Source organism: Typha angustifolia, chromosome 5 (genome assembly GCF_048772165.1).
Source record: "Typha angustifolia cultivar Huaian chromosome 5, ASM4877216v1, whole genome shotgun sequence".
In the NCBI taxonomy this organism is placed as follows: domain Eukaryota; kingdom Viridiplantae; phylum Streptophyta; class Magnoliopsida; order Poales; family Typhaceae; genus Typha; species Typha angustifolia.
Genome location: NC_133243.1, coordinates 6,506,610 through 6,531,902, shown reverse-complemented (window position 1 = coordinate 6,531,902; position 25,293 = coordinate 6,506,610). Strand labels below are relative to the sequence as shown.

Sequence of the window (25,293 nt, the reverse complement as noted above, 5' to 3'; positions counted from 1 at the left end):
AGTTTATCCATATCAACGTATTTGAGCCGCAAGGCTAGACTAAGCCAACCTTGTGAACCACTCCTATTGCACGTGTCAACCCACCGCCCACCGCCTCTAGCTGAGAGGCCCCGCCCCCTCAACGCTTACTTCCAAAATAAATAAATACCAACCGTCCATCAAACAACGCTATCTATAAAAACTATAATCTTTCTTACTTCATAGTTTTTAAAGTTAATTATGCTTAGACTCTTAAACTATTATCATTTTTTTTCATATTTTTCTTTTAAAAGTATTGTAAATATCTTTTCGGTTAGGTTTCTATTATTTTTTCTATGCGTAAATTTAAATTGAGCAATTTATTTATTTTGGAAAAAGAAGATAAACTTTAGTTTATCAAAATAATCTTATGTTTGAAGGGAGTATTTTAATTCTTTTAAAATGAGAGAATTTTAATAGTTCAAAGGTTGAATGTGTAAAAAAAAGTTATGGGTATATTAAAAAGAGTGATAACTCTGAGGGTCTAAATGTAATTATCTTTAATTTTTATTCCATCGTGTAAAAAAAAGGTTATTTAAAGTAGCAGAACGATAAAATTGAAAGAGAAATAACGAAAACATAAAGATGGGCTTAACCTTATGAAATCGAAAATTCACTGTATTTTTGTTTTGAAATAAAATCGAAATATAAATACGGAAAAGGAGGATCTGAATCGTAACTTTATTAAATATAGGGCGTGAAATGTAAGTTTCCTTTACAAAAAGCATTTTATAAATCACCACTACCTCGGCTTCTTTCCTCTCGATTCCATCGACCGGTGACCGGAACGTGACCGTGACTTTGGTCACTTCTAAATCTTTCCTCATTTCTCTCTCTCTCTCTCTCTCTCTCTCTCTCTCTCTCTCTCTCTCTCTCGCGATCTCTCGATCTCGAACCCCGTCCACTTCGCGTCACCGTCGGTTTCGTTCGAGAGGTACTCTTCCCGCCTCGATTTCGTACATTTCTCTTCTTTCCTTTCTTCCTTGTGCTGGAATCACGGATGCTTCGTGGAGCAACGAGGAATTAGAAGCTCTTGTGGAGTAAAAAGAAAAAACTCCATTCGTTTCTCCCCTTTTCTTCTCAAGATCTACGGATTTGCTGTAAGATCTTGATTCGAATCTGATACTAGTTTTTCGATGATCAGCTGTTTGTGTGTGTGAGATGTAAAATTTCCAATTTCAATTGTTTTCTGGCAGAAAAGCCATTCTCTTTCTTATTTTTTCGACTATTGGATGATTACTTTTTAAGGGAAATAGATCATTTCGATTTCTAGCGTAGGATAGCAGAAAATTTAGTAATTCTGATCTGTTAAATTATTTTATCTTTTGGTTTATAGGATTGATTTTTATGATGAATTGAATTAGATTTAGTTTGTCTAGTTTATCCTCTCTCTTGTTCTTTTGCTGTTCCTCGTATCCTCTCTTCCAATACATCTTAAAAACAGGTTTAGATCCGAGCTATTAGATTTTTATTTTATTTTATTTTAGTGAATACCCAATTGTGCCTTTGTAATGCAAACTTCAAAGACTTTTTAAGACTTCAATAAATAGAGAAGTGCTTTATATCCTGCCATTGCAAGCATCTACAGCATAAGAGATGGTGATCTTGCACATCTCTCCATGGCATAATTAGTTTCCTATACATTACTGCTGCTGATTTGCTGAAGGGTGGTTGCCATTTGTTCTATGCTAGAGGTTAGAATTTTCTCTCAAGTCTGTGCTTGAATTGGAGAGCAGAGCAAAGCCTTGTAAGAAATCTTATCATGATGAATTTACAGCATCCTTTTGAAATATGCATTCTAGTTCGTTAATGTAGGACATAGTGTAAGAACCTCTTCTTTCACCTAGATATGCTCTTCTCCACTATGTGTAGTTTGCCATCCATTTCATTTTTCTTTTATCTGAAAACTGTTTATTTCATAAATTATTAACATGTTGATATGTAACTGTTTATTTCATAAATTATTAACATGTTGATATGTGCTTGTAACTCTCGTAACTGTTAGACTTAGATGATCTTGTAAGAGTACATCTTCCTGGGGGAAAGCATTAGCCGTCTCACTAGCTCTTTTCAATTTATTATGTATTGATGAAGATTGCTTTATCTGTCATAGTGTGGTCTTTCCAGATAACTAGGTACAGAAATTGGCTTTTGTTTTGGAATTGAATTGGTTATGGTTAATCTTCGTAGGTTTTCTGCGGCAAATGGCAGGAAATATCAGGGGCCGAAGACTCTCACTTCATCATCTCAGGACGACTCCGTATTCTAGTCCTTCCTACAGATGGAAGTCCAGGAAAGATGCCACCCAGAAAAAAACATCAGTAACCCTGGAGAAAAGGGACTGGGAAGATGCCACCTGCGCAGTGTGTATGGAGTATCCACACAATGCTGTCCTGCTCCTTTGCTCATCACATGAGCAGGGTTGTCGCCCTTATATGTGTCGGACCAGCTATCGCCACTCAAATTGTCTCAATCAATTTAAGAAGGCTTACACAAAGGTGGCATCGCTCCATCACGGGTCAGCAGCTGGTGGCCCCAGCCTCACCTTCGAAAGTGAGAAATCTGATGTAACAAGGATTGCATGTCCTCTGTGCCGTGGACAAGTGAAGGGATGGACCGTGGTGGAACCTGCTCGAGAATATCTAAATAGTAAAAAGAGAACTTGTATGCAGGATGGTTGCTCATTTATAGGGTCCTATAAGGAACTTCGCAAGCATGTGAGATCTGAACACCCTTCCGCAAGGCCACGAGAGGTGGATCCTGCTGTTGAACAGAAGTGGAGAACACTCGAACATGAAAGAGAGAGGCAAGATGTGATCAGCACAATAAGGTCATCAATGCCAAGGGCCGTAGTGTTTGGCGATTATGCAATAGAAATGGGTAACAGTGACTCGGACAGTGATGAAGAGTTAGGCAATGCGGATGGAGGCTTTGATGGAGGGAGTCGTGGCATCGGTACGAACATTCTTTACTTTTTCCTGCGAGAGGGTGCACGTCTCATGAGGCTTAATAGGGACAATGGTGCATCTGAAGGCAGGGAAGAAGATACTGGTTACATTCCTATGACTGGCAGTGGTGGGGATGCCACTGCTGCTTATTCCTCGGATCATGATAATGAGGCTGATCTAGTAATAAATGAAGGGGGAGATATAGGTAGGCTGGAATCTGAGAGACGGAGACGACGTCGCCGTAGAAGTCGAGGAAGGTTGGTCTTCGGTGCAAGCTGACAAAAAGGAACTGGCTTACATCTTGTTTACAGCAAAAGAGAGTTGATAATTAATTGCAAAAGTATTTATACACATTTCGTTGATAACTGATTTAGGCTCATGTGGTGAAGGATGAAGTGGAAGTTGCCTTAATGTAAGCTCATGCTTTGGTTCTGCAAAATAAAATTATACAACTCTCACTACTTTATGTTGTCATGAATAATAATTCATTGCATTGCATTCATCAGGGTTATTTAGTAGTTGGACACTTCAAAAAATTTGTTCCCTTTTTCTATTAATCTATTTAGAACAGGAGTTAGTGAAAAGCTTACGACAAGTATTGAGGACTCTTTGTTTGTCTTGATAAGGAAAATATACCTCTAATTATGCAGGAAATAAACACCAATAGAGTAGGTATCAGGCCGGTATTTACGTTTTGAGAGGTTTCTTGCAGCTGATCACAGGAGGATAGCAATTTCAAAATCTATCTTACTACTTGACACATATTTCTGTACCGGATCGTGGTATCACATTAAAGAAATCATGATCTGAGCTAGGCTACTACTATAATTCAGTGATCAGCCTTGCTAGTCATAAAAGAGCTAGGCCACTGCTATGTTGTGATTAATTTTTGATGGAATTTTTACTACACCGTTACATACATATGAATGATTTGAGTTGATTGTAACACATTTCTTAAGAGTAGTTGCCCAATCTATAATATAAGAGAGGACTAGTTACATCCAGGCTATGATTAGATATAATACGCTGTTCTGGATTCAAACATTTCATTGCAATAGACCCAGCTAATCTAAGATATGAGAGGAAAACAGACACCACGATGCAATTTGATTGATAATTCAGTATCCCCATTTCCTCTCCAAAAACAAATTAAGAATTAAAAAAATAATAATAATAGTATACAGAGTAATCATCTCACAATATACAGAATAAGCTGGGCTTGTAACCAAGAAGACTCGGCTGCTCAAACTTTGGAGTACGCATAACTCAATAAGTCAACTTTTCATTTTTCATTTCATGTACAGTCTACAGAGGGGTATGCTGTTGATGCTCTCCAAGTGGACATACAATTCTGAGTCTGAGACATGCAACATAAAACTTAAAAGTAGCAATCTGGTTTCCCACGATTGGCATAGCAACCCATGAACATTCGCACATCAGCTATTACAAAAATTTCAGCATTTTGCTTGACGATGAATTGAATGTTACATTCAAAGAGCACCCGTGCAGAGCTCGCTCCAATGCAAGGTTTGTGGAGGGCAAGATTTACATCCTTACCCGCATTTCGAGGTAGGCTATTTCCATGCATTGGATATTACATGGATCGAGTAAATGTGATATACATGTTTTATACTTTTATAGACAGATGCTGCTGAATCAACATACCATGGTAAGCTTTGGTCATCTTCAATTGTGTGTTTTCCATGGCAAGAATGATCCTGAGAAAGCCACGCATAAGATTATCTCCCTTTGGAGTAAAACTTATAGCTGTAATTTCTTCCTCACGATGGTAGGAACACCATAACAAACAGGTGATGCCCCAATCAACAATGGGAGCTTGCAAGCGTCTCTCGCTTGGCTCATGCGTGATGCTATCCGCTTGCTTCCACAATAGTGGCATCTATTATTTTCACATGACTCCTGCAGTTTCTTTCCTCTGTAGGGTTTTCTTCTTGTCTTCAAAAAGTTTGCATTTCCCTCATTGTCAACGCTCATGCATCCAAACTCTTTTGCTAATCGGCAGGAATTTGAACAATTGTCCTGATCGGCTAGTTCTTCTTGCAACCATGAATTGAGCATGGCTTTACCAAATCGATCAATATCCTTATCTGTAACATCCCACAGATTTGCGACTACAGCAGGAGAACCAGCAAATAAATAGGACAGTGGAACACCTTGAGGGGCATAGCACCCTTTGCAAAGGAGTGATCCACTGCTGCAACCCATAAGAAGAGTAGCAGCACATTGATCAACTTTTTCAATTTCATTTCCTGAAATATATTGGGTTCCTGCACCAGATGGCTTGACTTAGGTATTTTTAGTACAAGAATTTCTACCAATACTAGGACAACAAGCGGCGTCATATTTGGAGCAACAGATATTAAAGAATATCTATGTGACAAATTTGACGTACCACTACCATGGCCGAAGTAAAGGAACATGTCATGATTCTGCAATGCTGAAACCAACTCTTCAGTTGTTGGAGCATCGCCAGCCTTTCCCTGCATAAAGATACCTTCAACTAAAGTCCTTGCATCATAAGAGAAGCTATTGATTGACGATTAAACAAGAATGAAACACAGATTCAGCCCATCTTGAAAGGAAAGAAATACATAATAACTGATCTTACACTAAGACATCCATAACAACCAGACCGTACATAGAATATTCTCTATTGCTTGGCTATGAAAGGATAGTGTGCTAGAGAAGGATGAAGAGAAAATTAGGTTAACTTTGTCAATAGAAGTATAGAACCCTAAACCTCTAGTCCTTTGGTTCTCTATCTTAAGTGGATTTGCACTAAATTAAACAGGGCAAGTGGATTAGGAGTGCGGACTCTTTTCCTCTTTCTTTATTATGTTAACTCTCCCTCCCATATTATTAACCAATTACTCAGTGTATTAACTTGTGCGATAAACATTTTGGTCAAGGCAATTTTACAATGAACAGGAAAAAAAAAAGAGATTTAAAAGTTTAAGTATTCTTGAATTCACTATTTATTCCACTGTTGCTTTGCAATTTTTCCAAAGATGTGCAACATCGACAAACTTCTGCAATTAATATTTAAAGAATCAGTTTTTTGTTTGCATAAGCTGACAAAGATTTACCTTCCAGTTCTGATTTCTGAACCACTGCTCAAATTCCACTTGTGTGCTGTTGAGATCTCCACTAGGGTTCAGCAAGTAGTAAGTGTTGAAAGGGTTAACTATTGGAAAGTGAGCACCAAATGCATATCTCTCTTTTTTATGACAAAGATTTTTATCAAATGTAAAAAAGATGCTGCCTACAGATGGCATGCGATATATCTCCTGACACCTCAGCATTGGTAAGTTCTCCCATGGGAGCATCTGCATCAATAACCAGTCACAAAATTAGGTCAGCTTATATCAATAGAAGAAGAAACTTGTATAATATAAGAGCAGAGTGTTAGCAGAACAAAGCATGCAAATGTAATTTCTGGAACTGTTGTCACCAAAGACAGGAGGTACAGTGCTGGCAGAGGTAATAAATTATATCATTTTATCTCCAAAATGTATCCACAACATCAGTATTGTATGACTCAAGCAAGAATATTGTATGAGTCGTGGAAATTTAATGTCTCACCTGCACATCAGTATCTAGAACGAGAATTACTGGTTCTCTATCAATTGGTTCTGACTGCTCAACAATTGCTTCTTGTAGCAAGGAAAGGATAGATTCAGGTATATCAGGTCCTATCTGACAAGCAGCAGAGAAAGCCCTAAATCTTTCCATCCCACAACATGCTCCCCGACCAAAGTAGCCTTTGTACAATACAAGCTGAGAAATACATGCTTCAGCATCAGCTACAGATTTGGCACCACCTAGTATAGCTTTCACGATGCTCTGATTTACATCAAACTTGAATTGGGATTTCAGATCATTGATCAACTTTGGCAACACTATGTCCATATGTTTATGGACTAACTGCCGACCCAAAAGCAAACACCCCCAGGGTCCCAGCCATGATTCCTCTATATTCCTGGTTAAAATAACAAAAGAGTGAACATAAGTAGTATGGACACCAAAAGCCCTAATACATGAGTTTCAGTAACACAAGAAACACCGTTAATTTAAGAATTCGAATGTAAGAGGTGGTCAAAAGACTCTATCGAAGCATTTCAATTATTTGGGGTCCTCCAAATGTTTTGGCACTCACATTGCATAGGGATTACCAATAAATATTTACTGAAAACCCATGAGGGGAAATTTCACAGCAATAGTAGCATAAGTCCACAGCCTAAAGAAGGTGAACTTACTTTAGCAACTTATCCAGACGATTGTTGAGCTTGGTTCTCTGAGACCACCATTTAATATGGTTTGCTTGTCCATCAGCTGGAGTAAAGGTTGTATTAGAGAGAGATAAAAAGTTCTCTTCTAGTAGCTGTTTGAAAGATGGAGCCACAGAGTCCACAATAGTGCAACCCCAGGGACACTGCCAGCTCTTTACTGATAATGAATTTGAGGTGAGAAGTTCTTTGCTGAAGTTAGCATCTTCAAGTTGCAGGTCTGGAAAAAACCCAGAGCAGGTAAGAAATTCTGAAACTGTGTTGCACATGTATCTTTGATTCAATGAAAGATGCTGTACCTTCCAATATGAGATCCACAGGAAGAAGCATTGCAATTGGTTGGCTAGTTGAATCCATTCTTGACACCAAAACCCAGGCAGGGAAAAAAGAAGGGAGAAGCAGAGTTTCTCCCAAGAGATTCACATAATCACCTCCAAGCATGCTTATGCAAATAATTGGAACATTTGGGAGGCTCTGGAAGAAGTCAATCACATGTTGTTCAAGATGTTCTAGTTTTCCTGATAAAAATCTGCAACACAAAATGGTACTGCAATTAAGCTAGAGTTGAATGGCTTGGAGTACCACATTATTCTGGCTAGTGAGATAATTGAACCTGAGGAAAATGGACGGTCCATTATCTGTCTCAGTAATGGTATCACTAGGGTGACCCTGAAAAGCAGAAAAGACAATAAATAAAAGAAAATGTCTTGGAAACTGTGGACAAAGGAACTCGCACTATGCTAGAAACGTTATAATTTGTGCAAACATGAACACCTGAAGGGAGGGGAGCTTTACATCATATTTAATAAACTGATGTAAACTGCAACCACCATATGTAGCAAAAATAATTAGTTTGTAATCAAGGGAACTGAAAGAGAACCTGAAGTTTTGATCTTGCAAATAGCAACCACCAAATACTACTTTTAATATCATGCACATGCTTTTCATTAGATAGCTGTTTCTTCATGACTACAAATCAATGAAGGCCCAAAGTAACACCACGCCCACCCTGAGATGTTAACACTCATTTTGTCTGTCGTGAATTTTGATTATCTGTAATTAGTGTCGTAATAAAAAAAATATTGTAACTGCTGGACTCTTCACTTTGATATTGCGACTCTTTCTGCACCAATTATTTATCATCATAAGATATATTCCTTCCCAAATCTACTTTCTACCCATATGATGTCATATCCATATCCTATCTCCTGTTTCAACTCAAGAAAATATCTTCTCTTTAAACAACTTCTAGCTATTTGTTATATTAAGTTACCCCAATCAGATTTTAGCAAGCATTTCACAGTGATTAAGATTTAATCATTACCCAGTAATAGAGCACTACTAATGTGAGAAACATTTAAAATTGTACTCTCACCATCAACCTTTAACTGCTGCCACTAATGTTCGATCTATCAAGAATGTGCAATATTTAGATGGTACAAAAAAAAACAAGGATAAAGTATAGTCACTCAGGTTTAGCTCTGGACTATACTGAAGTGTGAATCTATGACAAAACAATAAAATAAGTGTTCTCCAATTGAAATTACAAAGGACAAAGCACAACTGTCATATTAGATATTCTTGACTGAATTCAAATACATCAAGAAACAGAAGCTAGCGAGGAATAGTATAAAAGGAGAATCCATAAATTTTAGAAATCGGATGACCTGTCTTAAACACAATAAAGTTTGTAACTTTTTACTAGCAGTTGATATTGTATCTCTCAATTCCATATATTGTATCACATGCTTGAGAGATCCCAAAAATAACCTAAACAACTTGATGAAATTTATTGTTCATATAGACATAATGCAAGAGTATAAGCAACTCAAGAATAAATTTAATAAAATACACACAAATTACCATAAGACATGCACCAATGTTCTGAAGCAGAAGGTGAGTCAAATTGAAAAAGAACAAAACTAGAATGTTGGCATGATTTTGATGAACACACAATGTAATACAGGACCTTCTGACATTACCTTCGAAGACTCAGGATTGCAAACCTCTCTTACATCAGAAAGGTAATGACAATGTAGAGAAGTACCAAGAGAAGCTTGATGAAAGTATGCAGCCCAATGATTCAAAGATAAAGAATTTTCAGAATACAAAGGTAAGGAAATAGAGCAATCCATCGCTGAAAGTAAGAATATGGAAGAAAGGAGCCTGCAGATCTGCACCAGAAAAATTCAAACTAAGAAGCCATTTCACAGTAAATGATAAAAAATCATAATATAGGAAAAGGAAAATTTTCCAACCAGTTTCAATTATTTACAGGTGAAGATACATATGAGCACCAACACAGTTAGAAACTAATTTATTGTAGTTAAACAAGGCAGAGCATGTCCAGGACCTTCTGCAAAAGTGCGGGAATCTCTTGAGAGAGTATGAAGGCCCTCAATAACCAAGGAACAACTTCAGACATCCGGACATTAGAAAGACTGCAACACTCACCCCTGCCCATGCAATAGAGAACAACACTGTCAAGCAGTGATCTAATATTCTTGGACAGCAATATCATATGAGAAACCACATGTATTCAATAACTAACTAGGTAATCACCTGAGTTGCTCTGAAAAACAGCCCTTTAAAGAAAAGAAACTCATATTATACAGAATTGTTGCACGTTCAACAGAAAGAACATCGCCTGAATTCTCATCCAAAATTAGAGCGATTAAATTAGAACCAGGAACTTCAGAATAGGTCTGAGGAATGGATCCACAGAACAAAAGAAATATGCATTGCCAATATAGATCATGTACTTCGTGTGCTCCATGCTTTCCACCATGAGCTCCCAAAGATTTTGCTATACACAAATCAAAGAAAACAAAATAAGGACTTCAAGGATTTCAAGGAATACACATAAACTTCCAGACACTCGGCAGCATCCTAAGTGAAAAGCAACTCGTCTGTATATCGTGTGTTAAGCAATAAGCTTAGCATGAAAGGAGAGGGTGATACCTATCTTTAAAAGAAGAATCAAAAGTAGACGCCTACGATAACACTCCCATCTCAGAAATGTAATATCTTGCATGGATCCATCATTAAGCACTTTGATCAGAAGGCAGCTCCAGCATCCTTCCTTGGCAGATATGCCCTTGATATTGCATCGGATGATATCTATAGAACTTGTCTTACATGTTGCTTTCAATTTTCTGAGACTCAGAGAATCAGCACAAAATTCATCACTCGTAGGGTTTTCATATTTATGATCCACTTTGGTTTCAATATTTTCACATTTTTTACGCGATAGTCGGTTAGTTGAACGAGTTCTTGTTGTCTTTGCTTCAACTTCTAGGCTTTTCTCTTTGAGTATAATCTTTGATGCATTTCTGGTTTTTCTCCTTACTTGCACGTTTTCAAGTAACCCACCACCTTCAGCACTAAAACAGGATTTTTGGTCATATTCTGACTGCAAATGTCGAGCATGACTAAAACTCGAAAATTTATCTATAGCTACACAATTGTTACATATAGTTGATCTTACTTCCTTCACCAAGTAAGATCTTCTACCACCGTTGATACCTTCATGCTTGGCTGCTACTCTATGCTCTTCATCAACCAAGTGCATATTAACTTCAGGCTTATTATAGATGCTAAGAGAGCAATCAAAGTCAGCATGATTCAATTTCTTCAGAGCTGATCTGTACATGCCTAAAGCTTGTGATAAGCTATTTGTAGACTCAGTTTGGAAGCCTTTCTCAAAAAGGTTTCTGGATAAATCTCCAATTTGCATATCAATTGTGACTTCGAGGGTCAGCTTGCAGTGTTTGCAGGAAATAATCATATCATTTTCTTCTAAAAGTTTTCTAGCACACTTGAGCTCATTTTCTGCTATATCCCATGACTGTTTCTTGCAGTATAATTCACCTGAAATAGAACCAGAAAGTAATTTCAGTATTTAAAACCTATAGACGATGATAGATGCAAAGTGCAGACAAACTAAAGGAGAAAGATCTAAAAATGTGGAGGACCTACCTAATAATGACCCAAAAGTAATTCCAAAAATTGGTAAACCTTGCAGATAGGATATATCTTTTCCTGTCCGAAAAAGAACTTCTGCTTCAGCACCATTACCAGTTGATTCATGGATAATCCCAACCTATGTATAAAAACATCAGTCCCACTGGAACTATCAAGGCATGTGCAAATATTCTAATCGAAGAATACCACAATATGTACCTGCAAAATGCTCTCAAGATAGCATCTGAGAACAGTCCATGGAGTTAGGAAAGAGTCTTCTAGAATGCCTGATCTACTAAAATCTGGCCAAGTTTCAGTTATAACTGATCCCAGTGCTTCAAGACAAAAAAGATCGTGCCTAGTCAGAGTTTCTTTTCCAGAGTCAACACACTTCTGCTGCTGAAAGGAATAGATGAATTTCCTCCTCAGAAGTTTCTTCCGAAACTTGAGGGCCTCTCTTGCATATGAAAGAGCCTAAACATTACATCCACAGTGATGACACTAGTAAGAGAGCAACTCAAGAAAAAAAACATATATACCATAAATTTATTCTGCGTCCAGATTCTGAAAACAATAATCAGAACATATGTAGCTCGTCCTTTTAATCAGTCTGTCAGCATAACCTTGCTTAACACAATGGGGAAGAAAAGGAGAAACCTTGTCTAAGCTAGGTGATACTAGTAATTAACATACAAGCCCATGACTGTTTAATAGCACGTGCATGCATCAAAATGGATGCAGTCACTTATGAACCCCAGAGTGTATTTTGTGCCAGTCCAATTATTTTAGCTGATTACCAGAGAGAAAACAAGTAATATATTCAATAATGTTTAGCACAAATCAGCCTATGCACATATCTTGAGCAAATTAGTACTTTGGTCAGAGACTAATCTGCAGGTAGTCAGCTCTTCAACTGAAGCATAGTTAATTGAAATTTTTTTAAATCGTAGCTTAACAAATATAGATATCTGGGACAAAATTGCATATTACCTCAGAAAGTCGTCCTTTTGACAAAAGCTTTTCAGACAAATCATAGTACAGATATCCAGCAACATAAGCTGAACGACTTGCCAAAGGAACCTAGAACAGCCAACACAACAAGGTCAACAGTTAGAAGTCCATGGTTATTGGGACAATCAGGGTAAATATGCTACAATATATCAAGGGAACTTACATCAGAAATTAGGGAGGATACAACTTTTCTAACTTCATCAATGCTTACTTTCCAACCAAGTGATCTTTCAAAACTATGTTCACTCACTTCACGGAAAATACAATCAGTAAGTGACACCTTCTGGAGAAACATGCATAGAGATGGTGGATGGCCTTTGATACAACTTATCCAGAAATCAGTAGAGTTTGCATTAATACCAAGTTGTTTTGATATGTCAAAAATTAATTGTTTGTCAATTGGAAAGGTGCAAAGTGAATGGTTAAGGCGTCTGTCACTCCATAGCATTGCAAAGCATTTTTCAAGAGGGATATTTTCCCGTTTCCATATCATGATCATCAGCTTGAAGATATCAAACTGGAATTCTGAGCAACCCTGGAGAAGTATAACAATAGTAAGAACATTATGTCCAGAAGGTACCAGTAAGAATTTCAAACTTGAACAGTTTTAGGACTATACAGCCAATTATGAACACTAGAATATCTTACCTTCAAAAACAGTAAATCAACTATGGAACATAGTAATGGGATCATAGTTACAGCTGTTAGTTCAAACCTCCCATTTGTAGCACAATCACCCTGGATGTCTAAACTTAACCACAAATTGAGCGCACAACGAACATTCTGCAAGATTACCTGTTTCAACCAAAGAAGTTACAGATGTAACAAAACAAAACCACTTCGCAGTACATGATTACCTCATTAGAGAATACCTTAGAATCTAGACTGGCCTCCTGGGCACACTGTGCATTCAGGCAGTATGCGATTGCCAAATGATGATAAATGGAAGCATGACTTCCAGAAGCATCAAGAGATACGTCTTTCTGTAGCATCAACAACTAGAATCAACCACTTGAATCCATTGCCCAGGACCCCAGGTTATGTGGCTTATCCAAACAAAAAGATGAGCAATAACTTCAGAGCAGAAAAGATTTTTTTTTAAAAAAAAATTGGAAACTCACAAGCAAAGAAATGGCTTCAGAGAGACATTCAAGAGAGCTGCTTAAGCCATCTAGTCCACAAGCCCGAAGTGCTCTTGCCTTCCTAATAAGAACCCTTGACTTCTCCAACTTATAGTCTTTCGAAACATATAAGTCATTTAAGAGAATAGCTATGATTTTCAATTGCATCTTTTTGCTTAGAATTGGGTTTCGAGCTTCCATTAATCCATATGCTAAAAGCTCCTGTAAAGTTAATATATGCCCATAAAGCATTTAATGTTAAGAAAAACAGTTGATACTTATTTAACTGAAATTTAATAAAACAAGAAACGTACCTGCTCTAAAATCTTGCCCACAATCTTCTCTGGCCATGATGGTCTATAGCTCGATAGGGAAGAGTAGAGCATCGGCACATCATCGACCATCTCAACTCCTTCGAAATCTTTACAAATAATCTAAAGTTTCAAAAGGCAGTCAAATTGAATTAAAATGTTAACCCATCTCAGCTCAATCAAATGAAGTTGAATATTCACAAATTATACCTTAACCCATTGTTTGATCAATACGAAAGAGCCACTGGAACTTACAAACGTATTGTCAACCGCAGAAATTTCAAACAAGCTCTTAATGACAATTTCTTGGATGGTTTTGGCACAACATCTGTGTAAAGTATCAACTATCATGGTAATCCTTGTAAGTGCATCTGAAACGGCATCTTTGACTGCGTCCTTCGAAATGTCAGTGATACTGTTACCACTCAACTTGGTTGAAGATCTACAGAAAATGAGTTTGATATTTTGCCATATCGCTTGACAACACAACTCCAATGCCACTGGTGCCTAAAAAGAAACAAAATGGAAATTGAATAAATGAGACCCCCATCTCTAGTAGTTAAATCATAGAAATTATGAAACATTAGAACCAAAATTGCAAATAGACAGCTAAATCCATAGTGCTATATTATTAGCAATGAATTATCAGGAACAGATTTCATCTTTGTTTAACTTCAGTGTGTCTTGCTAGAAAGAAGATATGAAACCCTCTAGTTAGGTGATGCCAATATGGAGAGAAAGAAGATATGACTTATGAGTATTTAACTGCATGTACGCATGAACATGAACAACACATATTCTTGACAATGGTTGGGTTATTACCAAGGATTCGAGTTTCGGCCGATCCCGATCCAAGCCGAAACCACCCGGTTTCGGCCCACCTGCAGCAGACAACTGTCAGCAGCAGCTGACAACTACTACTGTCAGCAGCAGCTAGAGAGAGAGAGAGAGAGAAAGAGGGAGAGTGAGGGAGAAAAAGGGAGAGAGAGTGAGAGAGAGATAGGGAAAGATTAAAAAAAAGAGAGGGTATGAGAGAGAGAGAAAATGGAAGAGAGAGTGAAGGAGAGGGAAAGATTAAAAAAAAAGGTATGAGAGAGAGAGGAAAAAAGGAAGAGAGAGTGAGGGAGAGGGAAAGATTAAAAAAAAAGGTGAGAAAGAGAGAGAAAAAGATTTTAAAAAAAAAGTGGGAGAAAATGAATACTTTAGACTAACAGTTAAAGGGATAGAAAAGAAAAGAGGAAGAAAAAAAGATTTTTACTTTTTAGGCTTTATATGTGAGTAATTATTATTTCTTATTTTCTTATAATTTTTTCTAAATTTTTAGAAATTTCTCAACATTTTTAATAATATTTAGAATTTTATTTAATTAAAATAGTCCGATCCGATACATGTGGCCGATACGACTGATACAACTGATACAGCCGATACGTATCGTTTTTTCGGACGGCCAATCCCGATACCGATTTTTGAAACTTTGGTTATTGCAATCACAAAATTAAATATAGGGAGAGTTCGGGAAAAAAACATGCATCTTATTCATTTATTTTGTGATTTCCTTCTCTCTAGAAGTTGGATATGTAGGGCATTGATCCATTTCATGTTGGAACTTAAGTACTCCCAAGTTCAGAAAAGAAAATCAACATTTGGCAAGGACCTCAAACCACAAATGCCACTCCTTCAAGGTTCACGTTATTGATCAAAGAGATTACTTAGCTAGCATCTAATTCTTCAGATAGAAATTTGAATTTCATCTGTCCTGTGTTTGCTCCATGAACTTTAGCTCGTCAAGAACAGCACAAATTAATGATAAAGTAGGTTCCATAACCAATATAATCACCGATAAATGGGGAAAAAAAAGGCACGAACAACTATGAATCTATATATATTGTAGTAGAAATGATGCCACTGAATAGATCCCTGAGAAACTAAATCAAGTATGATGAACCAATGCTGCGAATCAACATTGTAAAAAGTAAATACCTGTTCAAAGTGCCCAATGTTGTACATTACAGCCCCAATGTTACTGAGTGCTGAGATAAGAAATCTCAGTTCCTGAGGTTCAACCCACTCATTTGAAATAACATAGTTAATGGAGGAGAGACTCTTCTGAACTAAGAAAGCAAAACAAATTAGCAAAATAATAAGTAGCAGATATTTACTTTAAAAAAATAGATGATATAGCTTCCGGATTTGACATATAATAACCAAATTAAACCTGGCAACATCCGCTTGTGAGAAAGGAGATTTTCAATGCTGAAACTGCTGCTTCAAGCAGTGTTCTACGCCTTTCATATAATCTCTCTCTTTCACTAGATGTCCTGACGCATCTATACAGTAAAAGGCCAATAGTAACATTCTATAACTTGTCAACTTAGCATTTCAGTAGTAGTTGCTGTGACAAGAACACTAACAGAGCTAAGCATAAGATCTCTAGACAAAGGCATTTAAGTATGCCAAATATTAAGAAAAAATCTCATTTGTCGCTCCCTATATCATGGGCTTACCTAAAAGCAGCAATAGTAGAATCACAGAACTGATGTAGTGCATTGAAGATATGCTCCATCTTTGCAGAATGATGGAATGCTTTCTTCTCAGAAGACCATTGTTTCCAGGCTAAATTCACATATGAAAGTAACATCTTGCATAGGAACTCTAGAGCATCTATGTAAGATATAAAAGAAGCATTTCCACGTAAATGATCACAAATTTTAGTCTTATTGGACTTTGCCAGTGCTTTTGACACAATCCCTGAATCTTCTACTGCACAGTCAAACAAACATTCGTGCTGATTTCTGCCAGTGTGGAAGTGACTTTTTAAGTATAGCAGTGAACTGGTCAATCTTTGCAGAGTTTCTACATTGTCAAGCAGAAATGTAACTATACTGGAGTCGGAATATACTTGATGACTATCTTCACTTTGCCTAACTTGGATATTACCAGAGTTAAAATTTAATCCAGTAGCATATAGTAGCAGAATTGAGGCAACAGCAGGAGAAACCTGATGAGAAAAATGCAGTGAACCAGAGGAAGGAAGAGCTTACAAACTGCTACATATCAATTCGGATAATACAATTTAAATTGTACCTGATTGAATGAACTTCCTTGTTCATAGAAAAATTCTGAAGCACATCTACAAATATCTATATTTGCAGCATGAAAGCAATCAGCACAGTATGATACAAATTCAAGAAACTCATTTACACCTTTGCTCAAGTGACCCTGCAAAAACATGAGTAAATGATGTTGAGTAAGAGAGAGCCTTAGGGACAGAGTATATTACAACAAGGGGGGAAATCTAATTATTGTAACTTTAAGGGGAAAACTATTGACAATATTTCGGCATTTTGAACTAGAAACAATTATACAAGAAAAGCATTTTCTCTATAAGATCTATTTCGTTACAACTTACAATACTTATGTGCTGTTACATTTCATGTCTTTGCCTTTTTTAAAAAAAAAAAGAGAAAAGACTACAACTCTTAAGAGAATCTATACTCTTTTATGTACACTTATAGGTTGTTCTATTAACAAATTATCTGAACTTGAGCTCAAAATGAACAGAGCTCAAGCTTACCTCAGCTCAGATTAGCTAGCTTGTCGAAGGTAGGTAGCTAGGATTAGCTATCTCTCAAGCCTATCTCAGCTCTGACAAAAGACTGCCTGCTTGAAACACTTTGGCAGACATAAAGCAAGACAAGGGCCCTTTACAGGCTCCAAGCTTGAGCTAATCTTGGACTCAGTTTTCTGAGGTTCCAAGCAAAGGTTTCTCTAGATCTCAGCTCATTTACAAACCTAGCTATCACAGTGCAAGTTGTTTCTCCAGATTGCAGAATTTCAAAATCAAAATCAATAGAGAAAGCAAAGATGTTATCCCAATCATATTATTATTCTAATCATATCTTTGAAATCTCAAATAGTGATCACCATTATCACTAAAATCAAATAATCAAGCTATCTTCTCTCTGGAGAAATGATTTGCTCACAGATATATAGGGTTCTTATTAATATAAATGGTAATACTACAGAAAGTATCAAAAAATAGTATGGAAAGGCAGAGCATACCTTGCATTCACATAACATGGATTTAAGGATCAATTTTACCACATCAAGCATAAGCGCACCCCTGCCTTCCCAATGCAAGTCAACAGAAGAACAGATCTTGCGAGCAATCTGCAATTCAAATTTCCAATACTCATCGTCCACCTAACATATTCCATCAACAAAAACTTACAAAAAGACGGAATCAATTAATATGCTACTCAACTATTGGAAAACGGTCTTCCGAAGAGGATTTTGCACACTCCTTCAACATCATGATGCAGAAACGCTGCACCAGATCCCCATTGAACGATATACACTCTGTTGCCAGGAAAACTGAACATCTATACAAGGCATTCACAAGCAACGAGTGGTACTTCTTTAACATCTCCGTATCCAAAAACCTGCAGAAATGTGCATTTAACACCCACTAAGAAACAAGATTCTAGCAGCCATTTATCCAATCCAGCTCAAATTAACACCCACCGGAGCCACGGGTGGACTTGCTCGACGAGCACCAAGATCCTCTCATAAGCCGCTCCATTCCTCGTCTCGCTCTTAACAGCACAACTGGCAAGGCTTATAACAACCTCAAGAGCCAAAGTGGTGATCTCAGAATCCTCAACACCCACAACCTTCGGATCCGGCAACATGATCCCAACATCCGCGTTCCTCCTCCTCTTCTGTGATTTCCCGAGCACGGTGCGGAGGCTCTCGAGAAGCGAGATCGCCTCCGCCTCTGCCTCCGAGTACTTTCCCCCAGTTTCCAAGCAGCAAACGAAGCGCCCCCTCTGGAGGTGCACGGAGTAGGGCTTCCCCGCGAGGCAGGGGCTGATGCAGGCAAGGCATTCGAGCAAATGCCTATATATCCTAAAGAGCTCGGTTGCGCTATCTTGGTCGTCTTTGGAGGTTTTGCGGAGTATGGAGGGGAGGAGGTGGAGGGCTTGGCAGAGGAAAGGAAGGAACTGCTTCGCCAAGGGCCGGAGAGATGTAGAGGGATCGGGGTCGGGGTCGGGGTCGGATTTCTTAGCTTTAGAGGTAGGTTTTTGCTTTAAGGTGGATTTCTTGGAGTGGAGGAGGAGATCGGAGAAGGGGAGGAGGAAGGAGACGAAGCGGTCTGAGAGGCCGCGGTGGTCGGAGGCGCGGAGGCTCTCGAGGAGGGAGGAAGCGATGGAATCCATTCCTCTTGTGATTTTGGGTTCGAATTAGGGGGGATTTCGGGACGGGTTAAGGGAGCGCAGAAATGGGCGGGAATAAGGGTTTCGAGCGAGTTCACACGGCGGATTGGCGGCCTAAACTTTGGGAAAATTGAATTAACGAAGGAGACAGAGATTGGATCGGGCTCTAATAAAACTTCAATCGATCGAGCTAGGGCCGAACATGTTTTGTGTTGGGTTCGTGTCGAATCGGTCAAAGTTTAAAATGGACTATTTATTAAATTAATTATACGAATTAATAAATGAGTTATCAAATTTCATAACTTATTATTTTAAATTTATATAAATAATTTATATTATTAAAGAGATATATTTGAATTATAAATAGTATTATTTGAGAAAACCATCCAAATTTCACTAAATTATTTGATCTCGTTACAGTTAGTTTTAAAATCTTTAAAAGTCCAACATAGTTTGAAGTTTTGCCTGATAGATATTTGATAAGAATTAAAGATGAAGTTAATTGGTCAAAGTCAAAATTATTATTAAGATACTGATTTTAATATTTATTTTAGACCACAGTAAACTTGAAATACGACCAATAATATTTTAATACACAGTGCATTAATTAATTAATTCAACATCATACAAATATTATTGCCACACAGTACACCGAAGAGGCCACTATCATCATGGATAGATCACATAGGTACAATCGTACATACTTCGCTATCTAATCCGCCTCCCCTCAAAATATAAGACAAGAATTAGCCATGTCATACTTCATCTTCTCCAAGTTGGGCAGCACGGCGAACTGGATCATCGGCGGCGGCCCGCAGGCGAGTGCCAGCGTGTCATCCGAGTCCCCCATGGGTATGTGCTCCCTCAGGATCTCCTCCCTCACGAAGCCCACGCTATATCTCCACCCCTCCTCCGGCTTCTTCACCTCGCCCACCACGTACCACACCTTGAGCCGCCCCGGGTTCTCTTCCGCCCACCGGTCCAGCTCCTCCTTCAGTAGAATGTCGTCCTCGCTCCGGTTCGCGTATACCAAGTGCATCTCGGTGAGGTCCTCCGGCTGGTCGCGGAGCACCGCCTGGATCACCTGGTACACCGGGGTGATCCCGGTGCCGCCCGCGATCATCGCCAGCCGCCTCGCGAATCGTGCCTTGCCGTTGATCAGGAAGTTCCCGCGGCCGGTGTACTCGATGTGGCCGAGGGGGCCCTTTATATCCACCGGGGAGCCCAAGGGGAGCGAGTCCAGGTGCTGCGACATGAGCCCGCCGTTTGGGAACTTTGCGTTTTCCCCCTTGAAGTACACTTTAATTACGAGCTCGAAGTGTCCCACCACGTCGACTGCGCTTCTTGGCGTGTATGGTCGCATGCATAGCTTGCCGTCGATGGTGGCGCACAAGAAGATGTGCTTGCCGACGGGCAGGCCCAGGGTTTGCTCCGGCGACGGCAGCGCGAACCGGAATACCCGGACGTCGCGGGAGATTTCGGTTTTGGAAACTAATATGCATTGAACCTTCTCTCTGGGGTTTGCGAGGGCCACCAGAGGAGGCCTCGCCGCCTCGCGGATCGTCGCCAGGTGGGAGAGATTGGCGGCGCCGTGGACCGAGGTGTCGGAGCTGTAGCCCGTGGCGATGAGCTCGCCGATGCGGTAGGTGTCGAGCAAGGCCTTGGCCTTGTCGGAGTGGATGGAGTCGAATTCTTCCGAGCAGTCCTGGCCAGCGTTGATCAGGATGCTGTCGGCGCCGCCGGGGTGGTCCTTGAGGAAGGCGGTGCAGTCGTAGACGTGGCCGTGGACGACGATCCAGGCGGAGTCCGGGGAGGAGTGCTTGCGGACCTCGGACATGGAGAAGTGATTGGTGGAGGTGTTCATGAAAGGGGTGGAGGTGCTCTTCTTAAGTAATTGAGCTCCCTCGGCCGTCTCCAAGTGCTTCTGGCGAGCCATCCACCCGCCGGGGTGGTTGCCCGGCTGCGTCGGGTGCTCGAAGACCAGGCCGATCTCGCCCTTGTGGGGCCGGCACACGTTGATCTTCACTTTGAACCAGCAGTTGTTCATCATCCCCTATCCCGCAACAATTTTACAATTAAAAAACAAACAAACATAGCGCTATTAACTAATTGAAATTCACTACCAAATTTCTTTTATCATTAGTTCTAATTACCATGAGGTTCCAGATGAGGTTCTCTGGCTGGGTGTTGAGGGTCTCGTCCCATGCACGGACGGCGATTTCCTTGGCACCGAGGAGGTTCAAAACCTCCACCTCCACGGCCCAGAAGCACCAGCACCAGTACTTGCCGTATTTGTTTGGCTTCTCCGGGTGGTCCAGGCTGCAGACAAGCCAATTCTCCCCACCATCAAGTGTTATCTCCACCCTCGTTACCTTCTTCCCCCCACCTAGTACAATATATATTGAGAGCCATTTAGCAACTTGGAAGTACTAGATATCCAACACCAACTTACAACTTAATAAATCGGTGTAGTATTAGAATTAAACTTAGGTAAACTTGTTTAAGCAATATCCCATTAGGGTCTTAACTATGACAACTGCATGCAATACATGCAAGTGGAGATATTACAATATTGACAACCACCCTTGTTACCTTCTTCCCCCCCACCTGACAATATCGAGAGCCATTATTAGCAACTTGGCACTAGATAACTGACACCAAATCTTAGAGTAATATGAGAACTTAATAGTGTCTCAGTGTTATTAAGATCGAATCTAGATACGCCCATTTTAGCACTACTCCTGTGGGGTCCCAGCTTTGATAATTGCATGCTTTAGGTACATGCAAGTGGGGATATTGCATCTAGAATGTATTTTTCGTTATAATAAACAAATATTAAAATTATCATTCTTTCACATGCTTGAGATTTTAAAACAATTAAAGAGTTGACATAGCAGCAGAACATAGACCCTGAATTTGAATCCTTTCATGGGCACAAAAGAGATATTATATATACACATATATTGGATTTTCCATAGATAATTTTTAAAACTCTTTTTTTTTTTGGTATGGATACTCTTTAAATATAATGAATAGTGACAATTCTATCGAGTTAATTATAAAAAAATATAAACATCATTTACTATTATTTATATGTATTTTTTTAGTTAACAATTTGTTAACTGACTAAGATCCTAATTTATAATCACTATAAAGCAATTTGAAGAGTATTAACCCAAAATCTACGAGTTTTAAGAACATATAAGCAAATATATCTTTGGTAACGTCATATGTGCTTTTAATTTTTTAATTGGGACTATAAATTATGGGAAAATGGTATAATATTTATCAGAATGTCATTTACATTCTAATACACATAAAAAAAATCCTAATCATTACTCTTCTCTTCCTCTTATCTTACCACGTGTCACCCGTGTGGCTATCACGCGCAAAAGGCACGGTAAAAATATGATCTTCTTAGACCCATAAACTTTTAAAATAAATTTTTTATTATAAAATATAATTGTTTATTTCAGAATAACATCTGAATATCATAATAGTAGTATTTAAGAATACAAAAACTATTCATTCTCATATTTTCTTTTACTTTATATCATATTAAAAATAATTAATATATTAGTGAACATTAAAATAAAATTTTAATTTTGATAATAATAAATAAAAATTAACATTTCTATTTCACATGTGAATATGAATGAGGCCTACCAGTTCACCATCTAAACTATTGTTATCACCGAGTAGCGGTAAACTTTTAAGAAAAATAGAGTTAATTAAGTTAAGTTTTTAGATATAGCTCAAATAATTAAATAATAATAATTGAACGAGATATATAACGCTACAAATAAAATTCAGAGCGGTAAACTAATAAATATATTTCACCTAAAAAAGAAAAAAAGAAAAAAAAGAGATGACTCACCAGAGTATGCGTATCCCTTCATAGTGTAGTGCCTCTGCGTGGTCAACGCGTTGATGGGTAAAATCTCATCGTGTCCAGGCGTCGTGATCACCGAGTTAATGTTCAGCTCGTTGATGATGTATTCCGGCTTGTACCACCACGCTGCTCCAAACGAAGGAAAAAACCAAACCCCCACTAAGATTTTGCAACTCACTACCTACATTCTAACATTTTTGCAAACAACCCCTTCGCATGCAAAAAGAAGGGAAAGGGGGAAAAAGAAAAGAAAAGAAATGTAATTAATTAATTACCTTCGGCGTTGGCGAGCTCAGCGTCGACATGGGAAGGGAGTACTCTGTTGTCCCGGTAATGGTAATAACTATCGGACTCTTGGGTCGTCACGATGATCCTTTTAAGCCATTTGACCATCCTACCCCCGATAAAACCCGGGATAATCACTCGGATAGGGAACCCGTGATCCGGGGATAGCAAATCCCCGTTCTGCATATAAGCGAGCATGATATCCCTACTGGGGTCCATGGCCACCTCGCGATGCAGGCTCGTCCCGTACGTGGAGCCACCGCCACCTGGCAGTTCCTCCGCGCCCTCAAAGCAGACGTTAGCCGCCCCGGCCTTCCGGCCGGCGATCCCGCACCGGCGCAGGACATCGGAGAGCCTGACGCCCCGCCACACGGACGTGGCGATCGCCCCCGGGCCCCAGTTGAACCCCACGGTCTGGCACACCATGTTCTGCTCCTTGCGCCGGTTCCCGGCGCAGACCAGCGTGACCGGGATCTCGATGGGATCGAAGTTTTGGACCAGCTCGTCCACAGTGAACACGGTCGGGCGCTTGACCAACCCGGTGACCTCGACCGTCCACGTTGACCAGTCCGCCCTGGGGACAACCCCGTGGTTGCGGACGTAGTGGAGCTGGACCGGGGTGAGGAAGCCGTGGTGCATGAGCCGGCTCAGGGGCGGCTCGCAGTTGAACGGGTGCCGCCCCGTGAGCCGGATTAGAGTCGGGTTGCGCTCGATCCAGTAGTCCGACGTGCCCTCGTCCCGCGGATCCAGGGACGAGGCTTCCGCCTCCAGATTCGCGTAGAGGGGTTTCCAGTCCTGCCCCTCGTCGGAGTCGGACTCGGCGTCAGCGTCGGCGGTTTTGGCAGGGAGGGGGATGAGGGGCGGGAAGCTGTATCCGCGGACCGGGGAGGCGGTCCGGTTCATGGAGCGGACCGGGCGGTCGAGGTCGGGGAACTGCCGGTTGTCGACAGAAGCCGCCATGGTATTGGGGTTTTGGACTGGAAGACAACTTTTGGATCTTGGGATGGCCTTTTCGGCAAAAGTGGGTGGTAGTTTTTTGGTGGGTGTGGGGGAAAAGGGTGGGCGACTCCTCGCCCTTATATAGGGAATGGTTTGGGTGGGGCCTTATCTCCAAATCCGGCGTCATTTTTGGATTAAACTGCAAATAATACCAACAGGATCTTTACTCTTCTCAAGATTCTTGAACCCTCCCGAATCCGACACTTCACGCTACACTCAAAAGCTTTACTCATAATACTTACTCTGCCAGGGTTGAAAGTGTAAAAAGGAAATAAAAAAGTTTAAAACATTTAAGACCCATTAATAGCAGCATTTCGTCACGGCTTCTTCCTCCTCGGCGTGAGGACGAATTTATTATTATTATTTTATTATTTTTACCAAACTAGCCCTCTCTGTTAAATTTTATTTATTAAAAATAGAACCCCCATAAATTTAATATCTCAATTAACTACATCGGTCGACGTTTCATCTGAAAACATAATTTAGTTTTTTTACTTAAATAAACTATTAATAATTTATATATATATATATATATATATATATATATATAAACTGCTAATAAGATCAACATTTTATTTAGTTAAATTACATATAAAATGCCAGAATGCTATTTTGTTAAAAATCTCGGCCTCTTTTGAAAATTTGGTGGCCGTGGGTATAGCAAGGAAACGTATCCACGGCCAAGGCCACGAAAAAGAGGTCTTTTTTGTAAAAAATAAATGGGGAAAAAAATTGTAATAACTTTGTTTCCGGAGTGTGTGATGTGATCTTGATCTCGATCTATTGGTGACCAATCACGTCGTTTTAGTCCATTTCATGCATAATTTTGTCAAAATAGGAGGGGCCCCAGACCCCAGTTGGATAGAACCCAAAGTGATGAAGTATTATTAACCATCAGTATTTTGTAAAACAAAATAATTAATATCTTGTTTGCATGTAAACCAATGGTTATGTTATGTTAACACTTGCTCATAATCTCATTATTTTTTTTATAGATAAGATAATAGTTAGTTTTTAGGATATATTTTTTTTTTCATCCTGAACTATCACTCGTTTTCACAGTAACTCTCTGAGCTTTTTTTAGATAATGACATTATTCCTTAGTTCTATTAAATATATAGATCTGATAATCAGACTAAATCTCTGAAGACACTCGAGCCCTAACCAAATAGGCTAAGCTCAGTGTACACGTAGTAATAGCATTAAGTATTTGTTAATTAAT

At 39.3% G+C, this 25,293-nt stretch overlaps 3 protein-coding genes across 6 annotated transcripts; 1 reads left to right on the top strand and 2 right to left on the bottom strand.

Annotated features, from left to right (window-relative positions):
* The first annotated feature begins 776 nt into the window (after window positions 1-776).
* On the top strand, window positions 777-3,561 carry LOC140760589 (uncharacterized). Of its 3 annotated transcripts, none has more exons than XM_073097608.1 (2): window positions 777-952; window positions 2,209-3,561. In XM_073097608.1, exon 2 carries the CDS (start codon window positions 2,223-2,225, stop codon window positions 3,243-3,245), a length of 1,023 nt encoding a protein of 340 aa, XP_072953709.1. In that variant the 5' UTR covers window positions 777-952; window positions 2,209-2,222; the 3' UTR covers window positions 3,246-3,561. The 3 variants fall into 3 exon arrangements, with proteins under 3 accessions (XP_072953709.1, XP_072953710.1, XP_072953711.1); XM_073097609.1 differs by having other exon boundaries at window positions 777-1,118; XM_073097610.1 differs by lacking the exon at window positions 777-952 and adding an exon at window positions 1,137-1,765.
* Window positions 3,562-4,054: 493 nt separating this feature from the next.
* On the bottom strand, window positions 4,055-18,978 carry LOC140760572 (separase). Of its 2 annotated transcripts, XM_073097582.1 has the most exons (28): window positions 18,204-18,978; window positions 17,944-18,121; window positions 17,742-17,849; window positions 16,764-16,898; window positions 16,617-16,677; window positions 16,184-16,532; window positions 15,895-16,006; window positions 15,660-15,785; window positions 13,890-14,186; window positions 13,683-13,802; window positions 13,369-13,590; window positions 13,120-13,230; window positions 12,896-13,042; window positions 12,411-12,782; window positions 12,227-12,316; window positions 11,456-11,710; window positions 11,252-11,375; window positions 10,235-11,143; window positions 9,836-10,079; window positions 9,627-9,729; window positions 9,256-9,447; window positions 7,887-7,942; window positions 7,573-7,802; window positions 7,244-7,493; window positions 6,570-6,966; window positions 6,074-6,313; window positions 5,380-5,467; window positions 4,055-5,254 (listed from the first exon to the last, which is right to left on the bottom strand). In XM_073097582.1, exons 1-28 carry the CDS (start codon window positions 18,896-18,898, stop codon window positions 4,728-4,730), a joined length of 6,738 nt encoding a protein of 2,245 aa, XP_072953683.1. In that variant the 5' UTR covers window positions 18,899-18,978; the 3' UTR covers window positions 4,055-4,727. The 2 variants fall into 2 exon arrangements, with proteins under 2 accessions (XP_072953683.1, XP_072953682.1); XM_073097581.1 differs by having other exon boundaries at window positions 16,184-16,677.
* A 501-nt stretch (window positions 18,979-19,479) lies between these two features.
* Window positions 19,480-24,114, bottom strand: LOC140760107 (nitrate reductase [NADH] 1). The gene is made up of 4 exons (XM_073096920.1): window positions 23,063-24,114; window positions 22,773-22,913; window positions 21,049-21,281; window positions 19,480-20,948 (listed from the first exon to the last, which is right to left on the bottom strand). The coding sequence occupies exons 1-4, from the start codon at window positions 24,030-24,032 to the stop codon at window positions 19,623-19,625; spliced, it is 2,670 nt and encodes an 889-aa protein (XP_072953021.1). The 5' UTR covers window positions 24,033-24,114; the 3' UTR covers window positions 19,480-19,622.
* Between the last annotated feature and the right edge of the window lie 1,179 nt (window positions 24,115-25,293).

Bases quoted from the DNA above. Each gene is read 5' to 3' on its own strand.
- LOC140760107 (XM_073096920.1), bottom strand. From the start codon at position 24,032: ATGGCGGCTTCTGTCGACAACCGGCAGTTCCCCGACCTCGACCGCCCG. The intron at 22,914-23,062 runs GTAATTAATTAA...CGTTTGGAGCAG, and splicing joins TGAGCTCGCCAACGCCGAAG to CGTGGTGGTACAAGCCGGAA. The intron at 20,949-21,048 runs GTAATTAGAACT...GTTGCGGGATAG, and splicing joins ACCTCATCTGGAACCTCATG to GGGATGATGAACAACTGCTG.
- LOC140760589 (XM_073097608.1), top strand. From the start codon at position 2,223: ATGGCAGGAAATATCAGGGGCCGAAGACTCTCACTTCATCATCTCAGG.
- LOC140760572 (XM_073097581.1), bottom strand. From the start codon at position 18,898: ATGGATTCCATCGCTTCCTCCCTCCTCGAGAGCCTCCGCGCCTCCGAC. The intron at 16,678-16,763 runs GTACAATTTAAA...TTTTCTCATCAG, and splicing joins AAGGAAGTTCATTCAATCAG to GTTTCTCCTGCTGTTGCCTC. The intron at 13,803-13,889 runs GTATAATTTGTG...TTGAAACTTTAG, and splicing joins TGATCAAACAATGGGTTAAG to ATTATTTGTAAAGATTTCGA.